We start from the raw sequence: 25,542 nt of genomic DNA, 5'->3' as shown, positions 1-25,542 counted from the left end.
TGACCTAGCCCAATGAAAACGGCAGGTTTGTGCACGTGGTATCTAGTAACATGCACTAGGACGGTGTACGGATCAAACGTCAGCGGTACAGGCAGTGAGCGACCCCGGACGTCGCCAAATGGCGTCTACGAGTCACGTGATGTCTTCTGAAAATTATACTGCTCAGTGTACGTGCTCTGTAATGAGTGTCAGGGATGGTCTCCAGGAAAATGGCGGCGCCGCTCTGCAGAAGACAGTGTTTTACACATTTTTTCCTCTAGTGTCCGCGAGAGTGCAGCTTTCCCCAGGATTGAGCGTATCCGGGGCCGTCCGTCCACCTTGTGGCGTCAGCGTGGGACCTGCAGCGTGTCGTGAGAAGTGCGCCGTGCTGGTATATTACCTGTATTATTAGGCTGTATGTGTTCATGTGAGAAATGCTGGGGTTCTCGTGACCTCTAAACTCGCCATTAGTGTCATGATACAAGTAAAATATATCTTTGTACCGTGTTAGCCAGTAGAGATAAAAAAAATTTGTTTAAAAGAACTGAGTCCTCAGTGGTTGATACCTTTTAATGGCTAACTGAAAAGATGGTAATAATTGCAAGCTTTCGAGACTGCTCAGGTCTCTTCATCAGGCATGGTATAACACAAAATCTGAAGAGTCACACATGTCATATGTGACTCTTCAGATTTTGTGTTTATACCATGCCTGATGAAGAGACCTGAGTAGTCTCGAAAGCTTGCAATTATTACCATCTTGTCAGTTAGCCATTAAAAGGTATCAACCACTGAGGACTCTCAGTTCTTTTAAACAAATTTTTTTTATCATTAGTGTCATGGAGACATACGGCAGGATTGTTTCCTCGAAATCTGTACAGAAACGTATTTGAGGCCTCAAGTCTCCCGAGTTCTGTTTTATGTGACTGGAGCAGCTGCTTATAGTCTATGGGGCTGCTCACATGTCTGGGTTTATTTTGGATTTAAGATAGTGCCAAAAAAGAAAAGAGCTTGTTTGTGTCTCATGCTCGCCCACTCAAGTGGGAAGAAAGTGTGTAGCTCACGGACGCCGTCCATGTGCCATCTTGGTTTGTCTGTTATTTGTATAAAGGGACTTAAAGGGGTTGTTCAATACTTTACATTCATGGTATATCATAAGGATAGGCCAATGTCTAATCAGCCGGGGTCTGACACCCCGCACCCTAGCCGATCAGCTGTTGTCGGTGCAGCTGGAAATGCTCGGTTCCGGAGATGCCCCGTTTTCTGATATTGGCTGTGGCAGGGTATTGCACATCTGCCTCCTTTTGATTTGGATGGGAGGCGGATATGCAGTACCCAGCCGTGGCCGCTATCAGTTGACGGGGCAGCTCTAGAACTGATCATTGCCTGCTGCTGCAGCCAGGTTCAGGAACATCTGATGGCCACTCTGCACCCGGCCGGTCAGACATTGATGGCCTATCCTAAGGTTATACCATCAATGTAAAAGTAGTGGACAACCTCTCTAAGTTTGGAAGTTATCGTCTATCAATGGGGTAGGGATCCAACCGCACGGCTCGTCACCTATCTCAGTGTGTGACCATGTGTGAATGCATTGGTGGGTGATTATAGTCACTGCCGCTCCATTCATTATTATGGGACTGCCAAAGACCTTCCAAGCCATCTCCAGCTCTCCCATCAAGATATACTTTTTGCTTCTAGCACCCCTCCAATGGTTTTTCTTATTGCACCGCTAGAGTGGGGCTTTAAATGTAAGCCTCCTGAGCCCTGTCGGATACTCACCTTCCAGTGGCTTCATCTTCGGTCACTGCCACTCTAGTGAGTCGCTGTGATTTGTGACCTGACGGCAGCTCCAGTATTTCATGAAGCGTGCCAGAGGTCAGACCTCAATACAATTCTATGAGGGCCTCATTCTGGCTCTCATAGACTTCTATTGAGAGCTTGTGACTGACTTCTACCTTTCGGCCAGTGAGACGTTACAGGCACAAGGTGACACTGTGGGATCTGATCAGTGTTAGTAAAAGGTGAAGGTACTGGATGGTGAGCATATGACACGGGCTTAGATTGAAAGCTTTTACTCCAGGGCTTAAAGCAAAATGCTAGAGTGATGCTTTCAGTGTTCCAATCTTATTTTATTGTTTTTTTTCACTGATCCATTGTTAAAGGGCTTGTCCCTTTTAATAAAACCCCTATCTCCCCAACTATGTTTTTACTCGCCCTCCCCGTGTCCAGTGCTGAATCTCTGCTGCTGCTTCCGGTGTTTGTGTGCAGCGCTGACATCATGCAGACATCGCTGCGGCTAATCAGTGAGCTGGCATCTTGAGCTGGCAACGTAGGCAGAGCTGCTGAGCTCACTGGCTGGAGTGCTGTAGATGTGACTTCAGTGCAGCAGACGATAACAGACAGCAATAGCAATGGTGGAAACTCTGTGCTGTCCCCAGGAAGGGTGAGTAAAACAGAGGGTTTTTTTTTTTTTTTGTTTCTTTTTTTACAATAAACTTTAACCAAGGTAGAGGGTTTTTCAGGATCTGGTAAACCCCATTATAGAAGTATGTTCACAATTCATCTTTTTTCAGACCAAGTTTGGAGTGAGTTAGCTCCGAAAACAGCCTGAAGGGGAAAAATAAATGTTTAAAGGAGTTGTCCATCCTTAAGCTACAAGTCTGCTGTTAGTCTCTGTGACTGCAGACTTGTGAATCCTCAGTGAGGATTCTCCAGTGTCGGGAGCAGGGGGCAATGTGACCGCAGGTATGCGATTAGCGTGTTTCCGGCCACATTCCAACTAGACTTATCTGGAATCACTCAATATAATTGTATTGTCCAATGCACGTACGCTTCACCATCATGTGGCGGTATGTATTCAAATTCACACACTTTGAGGAATAAGAGAGTACAGTCACATAGTGATTATAAAAAAAAAAAAAGATAACACGGCACTTCTGTGAAAAAGAATGTGTGCTCTGGGAGGGTCCAACCCTGTACAGACAAAAATAATTTAAGCCAGGCACTCCAATGTTAGAATTGAAAAGAAAAAATTATTTTTGTATTTCACAGTAAACTGTTCAGTAACGTTTCGGTCATCAAGCTGACCTTCATCAGATGAACTAGTAAATGCAAAAACACATACAAGTATATAGAGAATTAACAAAAAAAATTGACTGTCCGTCATGAAATAAAATTTCACATATACAGAGTGATGAAGATTTAGACAATTTGTCGCATATTAATTGAAAATTACAATTTATTCGGAAAAATATTTTTTGTATGTAGCAAATTACATAGTGAAGGGTGGGAAAGGGGGATTAGGGGTTAAAGAGAAGGAGGCGTATATAAAATGATATATGTAGCTGATAGGAGGAATGAAAGTAATGTGAGGCTTGCCTACCTGTGTGGAGTAGTTTGGAAGAAACACACAGGCTCAATGAAGAGAAAATAAGAGATGATGGTACGTACGTATCTGTAATAGACATAGATTAACTGTCAAGTGAAAAGAGGGGCGTGGAAAATATAGAAGTATTGTAATACCACACAAGAACTACAATGTCCAGAAAAGTCTAGTTTCAACCTCGCTCTCCAGACAAGAGAGGGGCAGCAGCAACTGTGTCTTATGGTGGTTACCCTATTACTTTCTAGGTGAGCAACACTGGTTTTTCTTCTCTATGAAGGTCACTCTATTGTGTGCTCTTTTTCCCGTTACAGCATCTCCTGAACCTTCACTACTTAGTAGTCTAAAATGACAATGTTCAATACAGTAACAATCAGTTTTCCATTATTGCCAGCAGAGATAAAATGGCTAAAAGTTTAAGAAGCAAGTGGAAGAGGAAGATGCGGGCCGAGAAGCGGAAAAAAAATGCCCCAAAAGAACTAGCCCGCTTGAAAAATGTTTTAGCAAAAGCAAATGTAGACGTGCTGATGGAGGATGTGAAAGACATAACAACGGTTGTGACAGCTGAGAAAGTGAAGGAGAAGGCTACTGTGGAAGCCGCAGAAGGTGAGAGTCTCCTTTGTCAACCTTTTTGCTGCATTGCCTAAAATATGAGAGTTGCAAAAATCTAGTGCACATGGACGCTGTGGCCCGGGGGCGGGAAACAGAAGGCCCCTGTGCAAGAATCGTATGTGGGCCATTTGCAGCCATTATCACATCATAATGTACCCATTTATGTGCTGCTTTGGAGGTGGTAATGGGCCCCTTTACTTTTTGGGCCCTTCTGCGGTTGTGTCAATGGTATGTCTGCCCCTGCTGTGGGCATTAACCGCTTCAGGCCCGCCGATGGTAGATAAACGTCCGCATCTGCTGGGCTTTGTGCAGAACTGATGTTTATCAACGGTCTGCATTTAGGAGGGGATCGCGACCCCCTGCATGCTGCCATCATCTGATTTCCGGTGCAGAACAATAGTTCTGCCCGGAGACATCACCAGGATCTGATTGGATCAGGTCCTGGTGATGTTAACCCTTTTGCGATCGTCTGTCTGCTGTGGTCAATAGTGATCACAGCACATAGAAGTTTCAGAGGTACAGAGAGCTGCTTCTCTTACCTCTCCGGGGTCTGAAATCTATGGTGGCTTGTGAGATCCAACCTGCAGCTGGATGTGATAGGCATTCTGCAGTGCACCCTGACACTGTCAGTATAATGCATTGCTGCTGCATGGTAATGCATTATACCAGTGATAAGACTTAGAAAGGTGAAACTGAAAGTCCAATATAGGGACCAGGTAAAATGCAAAGAAAAGATAAAAAAAAAAAAAAAAACCCTGCAAAATGTAAAAATAAAAGACAAAAAAAATATACCCAAAAACACATTTATTTATATAAAAACAAAAATAAACAAAAAATGTACACGTATTTGGTATCGCCGCATCCGGCCCAACCTGATCTATAAAACTGTCACACTATTTAACCCCTTCAGTGAACAGTTTTTTTAAAAAAAATGCATCAAAAAATGATTTTTCATCATATTGCAGAAATAAAGTGGAATAAAATGCCATCAAAAAGTTGAACATAAACAAAAATGATATTACTGACAACTACATCTTGTCTCGCAAAAAACGAGAACAAAGTATAATAAAACAAAAACAAAGGGCGTTTAAAATCTTAAAGGCTGAGAATACAGATATAGCATTTCAGGAGTATAAAGATATCAATAGGAAATGCAAAAAAGAAATCAAGCAAGCAAAATTAGCTCCTGAAACAAAAATCGCTAATGACCTTAAAATAAATCCCAAAATCTTTTATAAATACATTAATGCCAAAAGGAAAACAAAGGATAGTATTGGCCCCTTAAAATATAATAACAAGTTAGTTATAGAGGACAAACAAAAGACTGAGATATTAAATAGGCATTTCTCATCTGTGTTCACCAAGGAACTGACTGTACCAGGGATCATTCAACAAGTGAAAAATCAAAGTTCACCACCCGATATAATTAATTATAACACAAGAAGTACGCCTGCATCTGAGTAAATTAAACATTGACAAATCCCCAGGGCCAGATGGCATTCATCCACGAATATTGAGGGAATTGAGCTCCATAATTGACAGACCGCTGTATCTCATCTTTTTAGACTCACTTGTAACAGGGTTGGTGCCTCATGATTGCTGATGTACCGATATTTAAGAAAGGTAAGAGGGTAGATCCAGGCAACTACCGTCCAGTAAGCCTGACATCAGTAGTATGCAAAGTTTTTGAGGGCATTTTAAGGGATGACATGCAAAAATATATTGCAGAAAATAATATAATAACTGACAGACAGCATGGATTCATGAAAGAGAAGTCATGTCTAACCAACCTGTTGGGGTTCTATGAGGGGGTAAGTGCAAACCTGGATATTGGTAATGCAGCTGATGTGATTTATTTGGACTTTGCAACGGCATTTGATACTGTACCACATAATAGCCTTATACTAAAGCTCCAGAAGCAAGGACTGGGGGAAACTATATGTAACTGGGTAAGGAATTGGCTAAAAGATAGGAAACAAAGAGTAGTCATAAATGGTACATTCTCTAAATGGGCTAAAGTCAGCAGTGGGGTGCCGCAGGGATCTGTGCTAGGACCAATTCTTTTTAATCTCTTTATTAATGACCTTGTGGATGGGATTAATAGTAAAGTGTCAGTCTTTGCTGATGACACCAAACTATGTAGGATATTAAAAACTGATCTTGATAGTACAATATTACAAAAAGATCTGGATAGGATGTCAGAATGGGCAAATACTTGGCAAATGAGATTTAATGTTGATAAATGTAAAGTAATGCACCTAGGATGGAGTAATCCTATAACTGCGTATACATTAAATGAAAGTAAACTCGTGACTACAGAACAGGAGAAGGACTTGGGTATTCTCATTACAAATAAGCTGAGCAGCAGCACTCAATGTCAAGCAGCAGCTGCTAAAGCAAACAAGATTTTAGGGTGTATAAAAAGAGAGATTAGATCCCAACGTATTGTTACCCCTCTATAAATCACTTGTAAGGCCACATCTGGAATACGGGATCCAGTTTTGGGCTCCACATTTTAAAAAAGACATTCAGAAGTTAAAGTCAGTTCAAAGGTGGCTAACTAGACTACTACAAGGAATGGAAGGCTTCCCATATGAGGACAGGTTGAAAAAGTTAGATATGTTTAGCTTAGAAAAAAAGACGTCTCAGAGGAGATCTCATCTATATGTATAAATACACGTGTGGTCAATACAAAGGACTGGCACATGACTTTTCTTCCAAAGACAGTACTAAGGACCAGGGGGCACTCACTGCGAGTGGAAGAAAAGCGATTTAGGCAGCTAAATAGGAAAGGGTTCTTTACAGTTAGAGCAGTCAGACTGTGGAATGCCCTACCACAAGAAGTAGTAATGGCAGATACTATAACAGCTTTTAAAAAAGGGCTGGATGATTTCCTCAGTACACACAACATTGTTGGTTATAAATGACTTAGTGACCAAATGTAGAATTGGTGGAGGAAGGTTGAACTAGATGGACCTAGGTCTTTTTTTCATCCTAAGTAACTATGTAACTATATAACAAAAAAAGCCCATGCATGATAACCAGCTTTTGGGAGTATTAATATTTTTTTTACTAACCACTTACCCTGTTTCCCCGAAAATAAGACACTCTTAGCACTTTTTTCAGGGCAAAAAAAAAAATATAGGTCTTATTTTCAGGGGGTGTCTTATTCTCGATGAGACATGGTTGGGGGTAAGTTTACCTCCACAAAAAGCAGAACCCCCCCCCCCCCCCCCCCATCCCAGGATCGTCATACTTACCAGCCCAGGGCGTCCGTATGGCTCCCAGATCCTCCTGTGATCTCCCAGCATGTGTGCTGCATGCCTCCCCTGCATCTGGCAGACATCAGAACACACACACACACACACACACACACACACACACACACACACACACGCACACTATCACACATACGCGCGCGCACACTCTCACAACATACCACATGATTCCGGCCATGTGATCCTCCGGCAGGTCCTGGAAGGTCACTGCACGCACAGTATCGCCGCCGAGAAGCAAGCGTTATCGCCGGATGTTGAGTGTGTGGATGCGAACTGTAGTGTGTGTGTGTGTGAGTAAGTGTGATCTGATGTGTGTGTGTTCCGCTGCAGGACCTTGATGCACTCACCTGCTCCCGGTCGGTGTCTGGTGAGTATGATCGGGGGTCTTCTTCTTTCTTCTGTCTTCTCTTTTCTGGGGGTGTCCGCTGCATATAATGAAGTGTCCTGCAGTGTCTTTAACTCTTTCACCGCTGCATGACACTTCATTATTGACCGCGGCTAGGTCTTATTTTCAGGGGATGTCTTATATTAAAGCTTCCCTGTAAACTCCTGGGAGATCTTATTTTCGGGGGAGGTCCTATTTTCAGGGAAACACGGTATTGCTTTGGATAAAACAGCGAGTATTAAAAATAACAACCTCAATCCTTCTGAAATCCTGGCTTTGAAGGAATTACAATCCAATTCCCAATTGATTATCAGGGAGGCCGATAAAGGGGGGGGGGGGGGTGCTGTTGTTGTTCTAGACTCCTCCTCTATATTTCAAAATGAACACTAGTTCTACAAGACCAAAATAGACAAACTCCTAGATGAGGGACTCGTGGAGGGCATTTTTTCCGCAAAGAATATATGATTATTTAAAAGTGGATTATCCCATCACTCCAATTTATCATGCTCTCCCGAAATTTCACAAAGGGATTTCCAATTGTATCTGGCATTGGCTCCCTGGGAGAAAAATTGGGTGCTTGCTCAAGTGTTAACTAAAACCTAAATATATTAAAAAAAAAAAAAAAAAAGAGAAACTCTGCAGTGTAGTGGTGTTAGAGGACTGTTCCTTTTTATACTTTCTTCTTTTGGCTTCTTCCGCATTGCAGCCTGCTCACGCCTATACGTCTTGAACAGCCTTTGCTTTCTTACAGCATCTCTATTTCTAGGTACCCCGGGTACCTGAGTTATCCGCTAAATGACTGCACTATGCCCTCTGTTATTCAGTGCTGTAAGCTGCAGAATGGGGAAATTTCAGATGTTCTTTTCTGTCCTTTAACACCATATTGTAATTGACTTATTTCAATATGCTACTTGGTTAAATTTGGAAGTGATCTTCCTTTTCCGGTCAGGTGTCTAACACTTTGCCTATACATAAAGTTGTATGGTAAAGAAGGAAGAGGAGGATCCACTGCTAGAGTTGAGCGAGTACCTAAGTATTCGTACTCACTATACTCATAACGAGTACTGTCTAATACTAGAGTATTCATTCCGAATAGTGTGTGCAATGAAGGTCAATGGGAAAAACTCGCAATGTAACAGATTCCCTTGACATATAGTACAAGCGAAGATGGGAAACTTTGTTTTGGATCTTCTTTGAGAATATTGTGCAGTGGTTCGGAGCAGGGAGCATAACCCCTTACAGCAGGATGACAGACTGGCATGTACATTTGGACATCACTGGGATGGAAGCTTAAGTCTATGTGCGCACATTGCGTAAATACATGCAGTTACGCTGCGCTTTGTAGCGCAGCGTAACTGCATGCGTCCTGCGTCCCCTGCACAGTCTATGGAGATTGTGCAGGGGCCGTGCGCACGTGGCGTTTTAGAGCGCAGCGCTTCGGCTACTGCCGAAGCGCTGCGTTCTAAGAAGTGACATGTCACTTCTTTCCTGCGCTTTGCCGGCAGCTCCTGCTCTGTTTACGGCAGGAGCTGCAGGCAGAGCGCATGGAATCGGCTTTTTTTTTTTTTTCACTACGGACATTTCTGCAGCGATTTAAAGCGCACATGTGCTCTTCAGATCGCTGCAGAAATTTCTGCAGTGACTGTACGCAACGTGCGCACATAGCCTAAGGCTGAGGCCACACGGGGATTTGTGCAAGTTCTTGCATGACGCTCGGCTCACGCTTGCAGCACAGTGCGATCAGAACACCGTTGTGGAGAGGAGGGTCGGCGCTGTGGAGGAGAGGGAGAGATTTTTCTCCATATCTCCTCTGTTTCTTTGTCGCTCGATTGGGAGACCCAGACAATTGGGTGTATAGCTTCTGCCTCTGGAGGCCACACAAAGTAATTACACTTTAAAAAGTGTAACCCCTCCCCTCTGCTATACACCCTCCCGTGCATCACGGGCCCCTCAGTTTTTTGCTTTGTGTTGAAGGAGGCACACATTCACGCAAGCTCCACGTTTTAGTCAGCAGCAGCTGCTGACTTTATCGGATGGAAGAAAAGAGGGCCCCTATGGGGCCCCCGGCATGCTCCCTTCTCACCCCACTCAAGTCGGCGGTGTTGTTAAGGTTGAGGTACCCATTGCGGGTACACAGGCTGGAGCCACATGCCGCTTTCCTTCCCCATCCCTTAGGGGCTCTGGGGAAGTGGGATCCTATCCGGTCATCCAGACACTGGGACCGGTCTCCCTCCGCAGCCCCTGGGGGAATCTGCCGGACAGGAGACGGAGTATCGTCAGGGACATGGCCCTGCATCCACAGGTACTCTGTGTCCCCGTTGGGACGGCGCATAAAGCACCTTGGGCCCAGACGCTGCAGCGACTGCGGCGTGGGTATGGGTCCGGGACTACCGCGCCGACCGTGCACTGCCGGCCGGCCGCGGTTTTAACTTTAGTCCCCGGCTTTTGCGGCCTAGTATAGTATTCTCCCGCCCCCAGGCCTGCCAGTCAGGGAAAAGGGCGGGACGGTCGGTATGACGCCGACAGTGAGGGCTGGAGTACACTGAGCTGTCCTCCGCACCCCTCACTACTCACGCTGGGGCACCAGATTCCCGCACTTTTGTGACTACGCCCACGCCTCCCTTCTCCTCTGAGAACGCCGTCAGCCATTTTTTCAGCACATTCTGCGGTGGAGAACTTCTGGCTGCAGCTGAGGGAGACCCGGGGCAGGGAATCTGGTGGCCACACAGAGCGGTTGGTAAGCCACACCGGTCTGCCGGTGCTGGACCCCCCAGAGTGCCGAACTGTGTATATATATATATATATATATATATATATATATATATATATATATATATATATATATCTCTATCTTTGTCGCTCCTTATTGGGAGACCCAGACAATTGGGTGTATAGCTATGCCTCCGGAGGCCACACAAAGTATTACACTAAAAGTGTAATGCCCCTCCCCTTCAGCCTATACACCCCCCGTGCTGCCACGGGCTCATCAGTTTTTATGCTTTGTGCGAAGGAGGTCAGACATGCACGCATAGCTCCACAGCTTAGTCAGCAGCAGCTGCTGACTATGTCGGATGGAAGAAAAGAGGGCCCATAACAGGGCCCCCAGCATGCTCCCTTCTCACCCCACTCTTGTCGGCGGTGTTGTTAAGGTTGAGGTATCCATTGCGGGTACGGAGGCTGGAGCCCACATGCTGCTTTCCTTCCCCATCGCTCAATTAGGGCTCTGGGTGAAGTGGGATCCTTTCGGTCTCCAGGCACAGGAGACCGTGCTCCATCCACAGCTCCTGAGGACCATGCTGGATAGGAGCCGAGTATCGTTCAGGGACATGGCCCTGCTACTTTGAGGTACTCTGTGTCCCCGTGGGGACCGCGCACAGCAACACTCCAGCATTGCTGGGTGTGCTAGTGCACCGGGGACAGCAGCGCTGACTGCGTTTGTGCCATTACACACTTCAGCATCGCTGAGTGTGTTCGTGTAGGGGGACTGCCGCGCTGACCGCCGCTGCCATGGTTATCACTGCGGCGCGGCTGGGACTGTTAGTGCGCCGGGGACTTCTGCGCCGACCGCGCTTATACGGCGGCCGCGCTTATAACTCGAGTCCCCGGCTTTTGCGGCCTAGTCTCGTTTTCTTCCCGCCCCCAGCCCTGCCAATCAGGGGAAGGGCGGGACGCTGTACAGGACGGCAGCACTGAGGGCTGGAGCATGCTTTGCATACTCCACCCCCCTCACTCTGCACAGTGGGGCACCAGTTCCCGCACTTTTCTGGGTCACGCCCACGGCTCCCTCCTCTCCTCAGGACGCCGGCAGCCATTCCTCTCAGCTCTGCTAACGCTGGAGAGGAGAGACAAGCTCAGGGAGACCCAGGCAGGATTTCTGGTGCCCACACAACCGCTTTGCGCAGGCGGTAAGCAGCACCTGCGGTGCTGGCCCCACTAGTGCAGAAGTGTACTTATAGGTTATATGATTATAGACTATACTTTACACTGTATGGTGCACTGTTGATTTTTGTCTATATACCCTCCTGTATTGCTCAGAGGAGACAACAGCATGTCGTCCACAAATAGCAAGGGTGCCAAAGCACAGACTTACTATGCTGCCTGTGCAGCATGTACGGCTATACTGCCGGCAGGTTCCACTGACCCTCATTCTGTGCAATGCTCGGCCCCTGTGGCACTTTCTCAGCCGGAGCCTCTGCTAAGGGTGGCCCAGGGAGAACCACCTGTTAACACTGTCCAGGTGACAGGGACGGAGTTTGCAGTTTTTACTGAAAGACTTTCTGAGACTATGGCTAAGATATTAGAAGCCTTGCAGTCCAGGCCGGCATCTCAAGCCAGGGGCACTGTGGAATCATTGCCCTTTGGTCCCCCTCAGTTGGAACAGCAATGTCCTCCCGGGGTGTCTCATGGATCCCAGGGTGAGGTCTCTGACACGGACCGCAGCCCCAGACCGATTAAGCGAGCTCGCTATGATATCCCCTCGACATCATCACAATGTTCAGGGTCTCAGCGAGAGGACTCTCTGTATGATGAAGCGGAGGTAGCTGATCAGGATTCTGATCCTGAAGCCGCTCTCAACCTTGATACTCCTGATGGGGACGCCATAGTGAATGATCTTATTGCGTCCATCAATGAAATGTTGGATATTTCTCCCTCAGCTCCTCCAGTGGAGGAGTCAGCCTCTCAGCAGGAGAAATTCCGTTTCAGGTTTCCCAAGCGTACAAAGAGTATGTTTCTGGACCACTCTGACTTCAGAGAGGCAGTCCAGAAACACCGAGCTTGTCCAGATAAGCGTTTTTCCAAGCGCCTTAAGGATACACGTTACCCTTTCCCCCCTGACGTGGTCAAGGGCTGGACTCGGTGTCCCAAGGTGGATCCTCCAATCTCCAGACTGGCGGCTAGATCCATAGTTGCAGTGGAAGATGGAGCTTCACTCAAGGATGCCACTGACAGACAGATGGAGCTCTGGTTGAAATCCATCTATGAAGCTATCGGCGCGTCTTTTGCTCCAGCATTCGCAGCCGTATGGGCACTCCAAGCTATCTCAGCTGGTCAGGCGCAAATTGACGCACTCACACGTACGTCTGCGCCGCAGGTGGCGTCCATAACCTCTCAAACGTCGGCATTTGCGTCCTACGCTATTAATGCTGTCCTGGACTCTGCGAGCCGTACGGCGGTTGCAGCCGACAATTCGGTGGCAATACGCAGGGCCTTGTGGCTGCGGGAATGGAAGGCAGATTCGGCTTCCAAAAAGTGCTTAACTGGATTGCCATTTTCTGGCGACCGTTTGTTTGGTGAGAGATTGGATGAAATCATCAAACAATCCAAGGGAAAGGAAACATCCTTACCCCAGGCCAAACCAAAAACACCCCAACAGAGGAGGGGACAGTCGAGGTTTCGGTCCTTTCGGGGTGCGGGCAGGTCCCAATTCTCCTCGTCCAAAAGGCCGCAGAAGGATCAGAGGAACTCCGACGCATGGCGGTCTAAATCACGCCCTAAAAAGACCGCCGGAGGTGCCGCTACTAAGGCGGCTTCCTCATGACTTACGGCCTCCTCACACCGCATCCTCGGTCTGTGGCAGGCTCTCCCGCTTTTGCGACACCTGGCTGCCACAAGTAAAAGACCGTTGGGTGAGAGACATTTTGTCTCACGGTTACAGGATAGAGTTCAGCTCTCGTCCTCCGACTCGATTCTTCAGAACATCTCCGCCTCCCGAGCGAGCCGAGGCTCTTCTACAGGCGGTGGGCATTCTGAAGGCAGAAGGAGTGGTGGTCCCGGTTCCTCTTCAGCAACAGGGTCACGGTTTCTACTCCAACCTGTTTGTGGTTCCAAAGAAGGACGGGTCCTTCCGTCCTGTTTTGGACCTAAAACTGCTCAACAAACACGTAAGGACCAGGCGGTTCCAGATGGAATCCCTCCGCTCCGTCATCGCCTCAATGTCCCAAGGAGATTTCCTAGCATCGATCGATATCAAGGATGCTTATCTCCACGTACCAATTGCTCCAGAGCATCAGCGCTTCTTGCGCTTCGCCATAGGAGACGAACTCCTTCAGTTCGCGGCACTGCCGTTCGGCCTGGCGACAGCCCCAAGGGTTTTCACCAAGGTCATGGCTACAGTAGTTGCGGTCCTCCACTCTCAGGGTCACTCAGTGATACCTTACTTAGACGATCTGCTGGTCAAGGCACCCTCTCAAGAGGCATGCCAACACAGCATCAACGTTACTCTGGAAATTCTCCAGAGTTTCGGGTGGATCATCAATTTTCCAAAGTCAAATCTGACACCGGTCCAATCGCTGACATATCTTGGCATGGAGTTTCATACTCTTCCAGCGATAGTGAAGCTTCCGCTGGACAAACAGCGTTCACTACAGACAGGGGTGCAATCTCTCCTTCAAGGTCGGTCACACCCCTTGAGGCGCCTCATGCACTTCCTGGGGAAGATGGTGGCAGCAATGGAAGCAGTCCCTTTCGCGCAGTTTCACCTGCGTCCACTTCAATGGGACATCCTACGCAAGTGGGACAGGATGCCGACGTCCCTAGACAGGAACGTCTCCCTCTCTCAGGCAACCAAAGCTTCCCTTCGGTGGTGGCTTCTTCCCACCTCATTATCGAAGGGGAAATCCTTCCTACCCCCATCCTGGGCGGTGGTCACGACAGACGCGAGTCTGTCAGGGTGGGGAGCAGTTTTTCTCCACCACAGGGCTCAGGGTACGTGGACTCAGCAAGAGTCCTCACTTCAGATCAATGTTCTGGAGATCAGGGCAGTGTATCTTGCCCTAAAAGCGTTCCAGCAGTGGCTGGAAGGCAAGCAGATCCGAATTCAGTCGGACAACTCCACAGCGGTGGCTTACATCAACCACCAAGGTGGGACACGCAGTCGGCAAGCCTTCCAGGAAGTCCGGCGGATTCTGCTGTGGGTGGAAGCCACAGCATCCACCATATCCGCAGTTCACATCCCGGGCGTAGAAAACTGGGAAGCAGACTTTCTCAGTCGCCAGGGCATGGACGCAGGGGAATGGTCCCTTCACCCGGGTGTGTTTCAGGAGATCTGTTGCCGCTGGGGGATGCCGGACGTCGACCTAATGGCGTCACGGCACAACAACAAGGTCCCAACATTCATGGCTCGATCTCAAGATCACAGAGCTCTGGCGGCAGACGCCTTAGTTCAGGATTGGTCGCAGTTTCGGCTTCCTTATGTGTTTCCTCCTCTGGCACTGTTGCCCAGAGTGTTACGCAAGATCAGGGCCAACTGCCGCCGCGTCATCCTCGTCGCTCCAGACTGGCCGAGGAGGTCGTGGTACCCGGATCTGTGGCATCTCACGGTCGGCGAACCGTGGGCACTGCCAGACCGACCAGATTTGCTGTCTCAAGGGCCGTTTTTCCATCTGAATTCTGCGGCCCTCAACCTGACTGTGTGGCCATTGAGTCCTGGATCCTAGCGTCTTCAGGATTATCTCAAGAGGTCATTGCCACTATGAGACAGGCTAGGAAACCAACGTCCGCCAAGATCTACCACAGGACGTGGAATCAACCCTGGCTCGGTGGATCAAGGAACCAATTCTCGAAGCTTACCGTTCCTCGGGGCTTCCGGTTCCCTCAGGACTGAAGGCCCATTCTACCAGGGCCGTGGGAGCGTCCTGGGCCTTGCGACACCAGGCTACGGCTCAGCAGGTGTGTCAGGCAGCTACCTGGTCGAGCCTGCACACTTTCACGAAACACTATCAGGTGCATACCTATGCTTCGGCAGATGCCAGCCTAGGTAGGCGAGTCCTTCAGGCGGCAGTTGCCCACCTGTAGGACGGAGCCGTTACGGCTCTATTATGAGGTATTATTTACCCACCCAGGGACTGCTTTTGGACGTCCCAATTGTCTGGGTCTCCCAATAAGGAGCGACAAAGAAGAAGGGAATTTTGTTTACTTACCGTAAATTCCTTTTCTTCTAGCTCCAATTGGGAGACCCAGCACCCGCCCCTGTTTTTGTATACACATGTTGTTCATGTTAAATGGTTTCAGTTCTCCGATATTCCTTCGGATTGAATTTACTTTAAACCAGTTTATAATTTTTTCCTCCTTCGGGCTTTTGCACCAAAACTAATGAGCCCGTGGCAGCACGGGGGGTGTATAGGCTGAAGGGGAGGGGCGTTACACTTTTAGTGTAATACTTTGTGTGGCCTCCGGAGGCATAGCTATACACCCAATTGTCTGGGTCTCCCAATTGGAGCTAGAAGAAAAGGAATTTACGGTAAGTAAACAAAATTCCCTTCTTTGTGTATACATTTGCTGGTTCGGCTGTACTGTTAACTTGAGGCTATATATATCCCTCAGTGATCACGGTGATCCCTTACTTATCTCTTGGAGGACAACAACATGTCGTCCGCAAAGAGCAAGGGTACCAAGGCACAGGCTTATTTTGCAACCTGTACCTCATGTGCGGCTATGCTACCTGCAGGTTCCACCTACCCTCATTGTGTGCAATGCTCGGCCCCTGTGACACTCACTCAGCCGGAGCCTCAGGCACTGGTGGGACCCCCGGCTCAGGTAGAGACACCGGTTCCCACTGTCCAGGTGACAGGGACAGAGTTTGCAGTTTTGGCTGACAAACTGTCTGAGTCGCTTTCACAGTCCATGGCTCAGGCTATGGACAAATGGTCTGCTAAGATACTAGAAGCCTTGCAGTCCAGACCAACAACACAGATGCAGGGCACTGTGCGTTCTTCGTCCCCAGGTCCCCCTCAGTTGGCGCAGCAATCTGCTCCTGAGGTGACACATAGGTCCCACGGTGAGGACTCCGACTCGGACCGCAGTCCCAGACCGGTGAAGCGGGCTCGCTGGGGACCTTCCTCCACTTCATCACGCTGCTCAGGGTCTCAGCATGAGGACTCTCTAGAGGATGAAGAGGAAGGCGCAGCTCAGGGCTCAGACCCTGACGGTGCTCTCAATCTAGATACATCTGAAGGGGACGCCATAGTAAATGACCTTATAGCGTCCATCAACCAGGTGCTAGAAATTTCTCCTCCAACTCCAACTGTAGAGGAGGCGGCTTCACAGCAGGAGAAACGCCAGTTTCGGTTTCCCAAACGTACATGGAGTGCCTTTTTCGATCACTCTAATTTCAGGGATGCTGTCCAGAAGCACAGAGCATACCCGGACAAGCGTTTTACTAAGCGCCTTAATGACACACGTTATCCCTTCCCCCCCGGAAGTAGTGAAGGGTTGGGCTCAGTGTCCAAAAGTGGATCCTCCAGTCTCTAGGCTGGCGGCCAGATCTGTGGTTTCAGTGGCAGATGGCTCATCGCTCAAGGATGCCACTGACAGGCAGATAGAGCTCATGATGAAATCCATCTATGAAGCCATAGGAGCATCTTTTGCTCCGGCATTCGCGGCAGTGTGGGCGCTCCAAGCTATCTCAGCTTGTCTGTCTGAGATTACTACGGTCACACGCACCGCTACTCCGCAGGTTGTGTCTCTGACTTCTCAGGCGTCGGCTTTTTCGTCCTACGCCATGAACGCCGTCCTGGACTCGGTGAGCCGTTCAGCGGTAGCATCCGCCAATTCGGTGGCAGTCCGCAGAGCCATGTGGCTACGTGAATGGAAGGCAGACTCTGCCTCCAAGAAATTCTTAACCGGTTTGCCATTTTCTGGCGACCGTTTGTTTGGCGAGCAATTGGACGAAATTATTAAACAATCCAAGGGAAAGGACTCGTCCTTACCCCAGTCTAAACAAAACAGCGAAAGTTTCAATCGAGGTTTCAGTCCTTTCGGCCTTCGGCCAAGTCACATTCCTCCACGTCAAACAGGTCGGAGAAGGGCCAGAGGAACCCTTCTGCATGGCGGTCTAAGTCACGGCCTAAAAAGACCGCCGGAGGCACCGCCACCAAGGCGGCCTCTTCATGACTCTCGGCCTCCCCAAACCGCATCCTCGGTCGGTGGCAGGCTCTCCCGCTTTTGCGACGCCTGGTGGCCACATGTCCAAGACCGATGGGTGAGAGACATTCTGTCTCACGGTTACAGGATAGAGTTCAGCTCTCGTCCTCCAACTCGTTTCTTCACAACATCTCCGCCCCCAGAGCGAGCCGCTGCACTTTTTCAGGCGGTGAATGCTCTGAAGGCAGAAGGAGTGGTGATTCCCGTTCCCCCTCAGGAACATGGTCACGGCTTCTACTCCAACTTGTTCGTGGTGCCAAAAAAGGACGGATCTTTCCGTCCCGTTCTAGACCTCAAACTGCTCAACAAGCATGTCAGCACCAGAAGGTTTCGGATGGAATCTCTCCGCTCGGTCATCGCCTCAATGTCACAAGGAGACTTCCTAGCATCAATAGACATCAAGGATGCTTATCTCCATGTGCCGATCGCACCCGAACATCAACGCTTCTTGCGTTTCGCCATTGGGGACGAACACCTTCAGTTCGTGGCACTGCCTTTCGGCTTGGCGACAGCCCCACGGGTCTTCACCAAGATTATGGCAACAGTGGTGGCGGTCCTACACTCTCAGGGCCACTCGGTGATCCCTTACTTAGACGATTTCCTAGTCAAGGCACCCTCCTGGGTGGCTTGCCAGCACAGCCTGACCATTGCCCTGGAGACTCTCCAGAGGTTCGGGTGGATCATCAATTTCCCAAAGTCAAAATTGACACCGACCCAATCCCTGACTTACCTCGGGATGGAGTTTCATACTCTGTCAGCGATAGTGAAGCTTCCGCTGGACAAACAGCGTTCACTACAGACAGGGGTCCAATCTCTTCTTCAGGGTCAGTCACACTCTTTGAGATGCCTTATGCACTTCCTAGGGAAGATGGTGGCAGCAATGGAAGCAGTTCCCTTTGCGCAGTTTCATCTGCGTCCACTTCAGTGGGACATTCTCCGCAAATGGGACAAGAGGTCGACGTCACTAGACAGGAACGTTTCCCTGTCAAGAGCAGCCAAAACCTCCCTTCAGTGGTGGCTTCTTCCCACTTCTTTGTCGAAGGGAAAATCCTTCCTGCCCCCATCCTGGGCTGTGGTCACGACAGACGCGAGCCTGTCAGGGTGGGGAGCGGTCTTCCTCCACCACAGGGCTCAGGGAACCTGGACTCCGACGGAGTCCTCCCTGAAGATCAATGTTCTGGAGATAAGGGCAGTGTATCTAGCCCTACAGGCGTTCCAGCGGTGGCTGGAGGGCAGACAGATCCGAATACAATCAGACAACGCCACGGCGGTCGCATACATCAACCACCAGGGCGGCACACGCAGTCGTCAAGCATTCCAAGAAGTTCGGCGGATTCTGCTGTGGGCGGAAGCCACAGCCTCCACCATCTCCGCAGTTCACATCCCGGGCGTAGAAAACTGGGAAGCAGACTTTCTCAGTCGCCAGGGCATGGACGCAGGGGAATGGTCTCTTCACCCGGACGTGTTTCAAGAGATCTGTTGCCGCTGGGGAACGCCGGACGTCGATCTAATGGCGTCTCGGCACAACAACAAAGTCCCGGCATTCATGGCACGGTTTTAGGAGCACAGGGCGCTGGCGGCAGATGCGTTAGTTCAGGACTGGTCGCAGTTTCGACTACCCTATGTATTTCCCCCTCTGGCACTACTGCCCAGAGTGTTACGCAAGATCAGGTCCGACTGCAGCCGCGCCATCCTCGTCGCTCCAGACTGGCCGAGGAGGTCGTGGTACCCGGATCTGTGGCACCTCACGGTGGGGCAACCGTGGGCACTCCCAGACCGACCAGACTTGCTGTCTCAAGGGCCATTTTTCCATCTGAATTCTGCGGCCCTCAACCTGACTGTGTGGCCATTGAGTCTTGGCTCCTAGCGTCATCAGGGTTATCTCAAGATGTCATTGCCACCATGAGACAGGCCAGGAAATCAACGTCCGCCAAGATCTACCACAGGACTTGGAAGATCTTCTTAGCCTGGTGCTCGGATAGGGGTTTTGCTCCCTGGCCGTTTGCATTGCCCACTTTTCTTTCCTTTCTTCAATCAGGATTGGACAAGGGTTTGTCTCTCGCCTCTCTCAAGGGACAAGTGTCGGCGCTTTCAGTGTTTTTTCAAAAGCGTCTAGCCAGACTCTCGCAGGTCCGCACATTCCTGCAGGGAGTTTGCCACATAGTCCCACCTTACAAGCGTCCGCTAGAACCCTGGGATCTTAACAAGGTGCTGACGGCTCTCCAGAAGCCACCTTTCGAGCCGATGCGGGAGATCTCTCTATCTCGCCTTTCACAGAAAGTGGCCTTCCTAGTGGCAGTCACTTCACTTAGGAGAGTGTCTGAGCTAGCAGCACTGTCATGCAAAGTCCCCTTCCTGGTCTTTCACCAGGATAAGGTGGTCCTGCGTCCGGTCCCGGAATTTCTCCCCAAGGTGGTATCCCCTTTTCATCTCAATCAGGATATCTCCTTGCCTTCTTTTTGCCCTCATCCAGTTCACCAATGTGAAAAGGATTTGCACTTGTTAGACCTCGTGAGAGCACTCAGAATCTACATTTCTCGCACGGCGCCCCTGCGCCGTTCGGATGCGCTCTTTGTCCTTGTCGCTGGCCAGCGTAAGGGGTCTCAGGCTTCCAAGTCAACCTTGGCTAGGTGGATCAAGGAACCGATTCTTGAAGCCTACCGTTCATCGGGGCTTCAGATTCCTTCAGGGCTTAAAGCCCATTCTACCAGGGCCGTAGGCGCGTCCTGGGCTTTGCGGCACCAGGCTACGGCTCAGCAGGTGTGTCAGGCGGCTACCTGGTCGAGTCTGCACACCTTCACAAAACACTATCAGGTGCATGCCTATGCTTCGGCAGAGGCTAGCCTAGGTAGGCGAGTCCTTCAGGCGGCAATTGCCCACCTGTAAGAGGGGGCCGGTTTCCGGCTCTTTTTATCGAGGTATTCTGTTACCCACCCAGGGATTGCTTTTGGACATCCCAATTGTCTGGGTCTCCCAATGGAGCGACAAAGAAGAAGGGAATTTTGTTTACCGTAAATTCCTTTTCTTCTAGCTCCTATTGGGAGACCCAGCACCCGCCCCTGTTCCCTTCGGGCTGTTGTTCTTTTGTGTACACATGTTGTTCATGTTCAATTGTTCTTTTGGTTAATGGTTCAGTTCTCCGAACATCCTTCGGATTGAATTTACCTTAGACCAATTTATAAGTTTCCTCCTTCCTGCTTTTGCACCAAAACTGAGGAGCCCGTGATGCACGGGAGGGTGTATAGCAGAGGGGAGGGGTTACACTTTTTAAAGTGTAATTACTTTGTGTGGCCTCCAGAGGCAGAAGCTATACACCCAATTGTCTGGGTCTCCCAATAGGAGCTAGAAGAAAAGGAATTTACGGTAAGTAAACAAAATTCCCTTCTTCCTGCTGATGCGAGATTCTCATCACACACCAGTGTAATGCAAGTGCAATGCGATGTTTCTCTCACCCCATAGACTTGAATGGGTGCGAGTGAAACAGGATCGAATACCACCCGCCACATGCTGCAATTGTTTTCTCTGTCCCATTAGGGCTGAGAAAAAAAAATCATTAATGGGAGCGGGTCCATAGAGTAACGTGCGGGTGGAATGCAATTTTTTTTTTTTTTTAATCGTATTCCACTCGCTCCATATTACTCGCCATGTGTGCTGACCCTTAGGGCTCGCTCACATGAGCGTATATCAAGGCCGAGTGATATTTGATGTTTTGTCAGATAGCACTTGGACCAGTGTTACACTATGGGGCTGTGCCGATTTGCGCTTTTTTCCTCATATTGATTCAGCATGAGAAACGTATCGCTGCATGCTCATTCGATAATGTCATCTGAGTTCAGTCTGATATATGCCGAGACAAACAATGGAGAAGATGGAGACATTAAAGGGAACTTGTCACCACTTTTTTGGCCTACTCAAGCTGTGGCCACCACCACTGGGCTCTTATATGCAGCATTCTAACATGCTGTATATAAGAGCCCAGGCCGGGGGTATAACATAAAAAACACTTTATAATACTTTCCTAACGGTCGCGCTGTGGGCCTTTATGAGCGTCTCTGGTCCTGGCGCCTCCTCTTTTGGCCATCTTTGTGCTCCTTCTTCTCTAGCCTCGGTGCATGACGGGTCCGACGTCATACACCCACGTCGGCATTCAGGTTCTGGGCAGGGGAGATCAAAGTATTGTAGTGCGCCTGAGCAGGACCGGCGAGTGTGCATAACGTAGCCGCGTCATGCACCCAGGCTTCAGAAAGAGGACGAAGATGGCCAAAAGAGGAGGTGCCGGCATCGGAGAACGGAGACGCCCATAAGGCCCACAGTGCGACCGTTAGGTAAGTATTATAAAGTGTTTTTTATGTTATACCCCCGGCCTGGGCTCTTATACACAGCATGTTAGAATGCTGTGTATATAAGAGCCCGGTGGTGGTGGCCGCAGCTTACAGGACAAACAAAAGTGGTGACAGGTTCCCTTTAATGTCTCCATCTTCTCCTCACCAGTGCTCTGATTCTTGTGTTTGAGAGAATCTGATCACAATAAACTGACACTCGGCTAATCTCTGATCAGAGTTTGAGCCGAGTGTCATTACTCTAGTCACATGAGAGAATATATGCCCTTGGGTGCCAACCCTTACTATGCGGAGTTTATAGAACAGTCAACCATAAGATGGCGCCGTAGTACTAAAACATCAAAAATAAAGATCCTGGCATCTGTAAAGTCTGTATCCAAATACAATTCTCTAACATTTGACACTTGTTTTTCTATTATGTAATTCCTCTTGATGGGCCCTATTTAAGCCAAGTACCTGAATTTAGTATCCGAGTATCTGGAACGTGCAGAGGGGGTTAAAAACGGAAAGTAAAGATGTGAATATTGGCAGAGTTGTAAAAGCATTTTAATGGCCGGGGTCAGCTGGTGTGATCAGACTTTAAAGCTATGGTATCTGTGATACATTTCCTTTTCAGCAAGGAATCCTTTGTTTTGAAGTGAACACACATGATTGTGTACAGACGGGAGGTGATGTGGGATCCTGGCACACACTCCATTGTGTCTACTTCAAGACTTTTGTTTTTATGGTATCAGTTTTCATCTCCACTGAAGACAGATTTATTTTCCTGTGTGGGTCCGGGGCATGCTGTGAGTGCGTTGATTCTTCTGCCCCTCTGGAGGATTTCATCTGACATTTTCTGGGCATTGTACTGGGTTGTAAATTGCAAAACTAACACTGCATCATCTTTAGTCATGTCTCTTCTAGTTAGTGAAGTACCGTGTAGTATGATATAATGTGGAATACCAATTAGTTTTTATGAGGCTTTTACAAAAGAAGTCGAAAGGAAATCTGATTTGTTTTTTACCACAAAAGGCAAGATGTTTTGATTACAGCGTAAGGCTATGTTCACATCTGCTTCGGGGGCCCATCAACCTCAAAGGTTCTGTGGTATCTACCGGGAAAAATAGCACCGCATGTGGTGACTTTCTTTCCTTCAAAAAAACAAAACAAGCTAGGCCACTTTTTTTCTCCTAATTGCCCATACCAAGGTGCCCTGTTACAAAGACATGATGCCCTCAACACCACTACCACCAGAATGCTGCTCACATGAATGGGTATTGCTTTGATCCATAAGGATATCTTATCAAAAAATAATCCAAACTCCGCCAACATAACGAAGATATTTTTCTTTCTCTGTATAATGACTCGGCTCCATATAATATAGTCACCAAATAATACCACTAAGTAACCAATATTATCGCCATGCCTTTACTGAACAAAACCCAACATGGCAAGATCAATACTGCCTTGAAATTGCTATAGAATGGCCAAAAAATACCTTATAGTACGACCAAATGAAGCCCAAATACCACCATACTGACACCACTATACCAATACCCATATTATAACGAATACTGTTATATAAGCAACAACTACCGCCATACCTTGGCAACCTATTACCATGATATAGTGGTTACTGAATAATATTACCATTCAGATCATTAATAAAAATCGCCATACAGTGATTATGTAGTGGTAGATACAAGTTCTACTCAGGCACTTTGTAGACCATATGTGTGAATACAGCATTGATGAAACCAGTTACCTACAGGTGGTGTTTTCTTTGACAAGTCATTTACATTCCCGTTACAATTTGCATAGTCCTCTAACCAACTGTAGTGCCTCACATATTAAAGGGAATCTGTCAGCACGTTTTTGCTCTGTAAGCTGAAGCCTGCAAGCTACAAGGGTTAACAAAGTTCAGGCATGCCTGTCTTGTCAAGGTCCATCTGTTGTTTTTGTTTGAGCAGCAGGACTTATCATTTCGCGTTGGGAAAAACCCCTCCTCTGATTGTACAATGACAGAGAGGCGTCAATCTCTATTGAGAGCCTGGTGTGGACGGGGGCAGCTCTCTCAGCCCTTCTACATGGCTAAATCTAAAAATTCTGTCTCCAAATGGCTGCACCCAGTAATCTAAGTAATACATCATTGGAATCAGGATCTCTTTGCCTACAGCATGCTGCTCTCAGATGAGATAGCAAAAGCCTGTTGACAGATTCCCTTTACGAGTACCCCCATACAGTAATATTACCCCCCTTTATGCTTCCTCATTGGTATAGTCCTCACATTGGGCTTCCATATAGTAAGTGTCCCCATCCAATAGTAACCCCCACCTGTAACTGATTGGCGGCCTGGTGTTTGCCTCTCTCAACACTTTTGGAGCTTACACATGGTGCATGGCTGATGCCGTTTTCCTTACACAACGGTATGGAGTGAATGTGCTCCCGAGGAGAGACTAGCGTTTGTGCTAGTAGGATCACTGAGTGTCCCATAATGACATTTTATATCTATTTTGAGTTTAATTAGGAAAATCCTAATATAAAAGCTGGAGGTTGGTATAAAGAAAATGACATTTTTATTTGAGAAAGACTTGAAATATTTTGTATGTTGTGACGAATATCTTTTTTTTTTTTTTTCTCCCTTATCCGTCTTGCCCACTCTTTATGGCACTCATTCAGGTGACACTATGAAGATGGAAACCGATGGAAAACGAAACAAGAAAACTCTCCGAGATGAGCACGGGCAGTACCCTGTATGGATGCACCCGAGGCAAAGAAAGAAGCTGAAAACGCAACGTGGAAAAAAAGGGAAATCTAAAACCCCAAAAGGACTGGCGTGGTAGAATCAGATCTAGTTTTCTCACGACGTGTATGTATATAATATCCCATGAGAAGATATCTGCGACACTGGAAATGGAGACGAAATGTGTCAATTCTTTTAAGGATTTAATTTTTCCTTTTTACAGTAAAACCCTTTTTCTACAAAAACCTAATTTCTTTTTAGCTTTACCACTTCATCAATGACTTTTGTCTGAATGTGAACAGGTTGTCTGACAATACAAAATAAAACAGGCCAAGGGTGCTTTGTATTTACTCTGTAAAGACATTTTGCTGTGAAGTTTCCTAAAAAATGTATTTAATTTTTGACCTGATCTGGCTCGGTAGAGTAGTAGTCCCACACGTCTCGTCTTCATTCAAGAATCACAATCGCGGGACAGCAAATAACAAGTTTACAATATGTGTATGTATATAAAATATATAGTTATGGTGTGTACACACATTGAGTATTTGCAGTAAATCGTTTTGCAGAAAGTGTGTTGGCAGGAAAAACGCTGCCTAAAATATACACATTGGATATGTTTTCTAGCAAGCGGTATTGATGCGTTTTTACTTGCATTTATTTCTCCCATTCACATGAATGGGCGAAAAAACACAGAATTGATTTCACATGCTACAGTTGGGAAAAAAAATTTTTAAATCTGCAAGAAAAAATAAATTTCAGAAATCTCATTCACATTGGTGGTACTGTAAAACGCTGCATTTTTTTTTCTATGGCAAGAATTCAATATTTGAACAAGCCCTTATGTCGATTTGAGTGTAATTTCACACAATTGCTCTTTAATCTTTGCAAAGCTTTTGCAACAAAAATAAATTCAAGCTAGGATA

The 25,542-nt window shown here is 47.8% G+C and overlaps 1 protein-coding gene across 2 annotated transcripts; it reads left to right on the top strand.

Moving 5' to 3' along the window:
* Nucleotides 1-233: 233 nt before the first annotated feature.
* On the top strand, nt 234-25,542 carry LLPH (LLP homolog, long-term synaptic facilitation factor). 2 transcript variants are annotated; one of them, XM_075344868.1, is made up of 3 exons: nt 234-370; nt 3,753-3,964; nt 24,556-25,542. In XM_075344868.1, the coding sequence occupies exons 2-3, from the start codon at nt 3,763-3,765 to the stop codon at nt 24,717-24,719; spliced, it is 366 nt and encodes a 121-aa protein (XP_075200983.1). In that variant the 5' UTR covers nt 234-370; nt 3,753-3,762; the 3' UTR covers nt 24,720-25,542. The 2 variants fall into 2 exon arrangements, with proteins under 2 accessions (XP_075200983.1, XP_075200981.1); XM_075344866.1 differs by having other exon boundaries at nt 237-370; nt 3,756-3,964.

The sequence above is a fragment of the Anomaloglossus baeobatrachus genome, chromosome 4, assembly GCF_048569485.1.
Source record: "Anomaloglossus baeobatrachus isolate aAnoBae1 chromosome 4, aAnoBae1.hap1, whole genome shotgun sequence".
Taxonomy (NCBI): Eukaryota; Metazoa; Chordata; class Amphibia; order Anura; family Aromobatidae; genus Anomaloglossus; species Anomaloglossus baeobatrachus.
Note: the sequence above shows the minus strand (reverse complement) of the source record. Positions and strands in the feature narration are given on the sequence as shown.

Coding starts and splice junctions, on each gene's coding strand:
- LLPH (XM_075344868.1), top strand. CDS start 3,763: ATGGCTAAAAGTTTAAGAAGCAAGTGGAAGAGGAAGATGCGGGCCGAG. Junction 3,965..24,555: donor TACTGTGGAAGCCGCAGAAG/GTGAGAGTCTCC, acceptor GCACTCATTCAG/GTGACACTATGAAGATGGAA.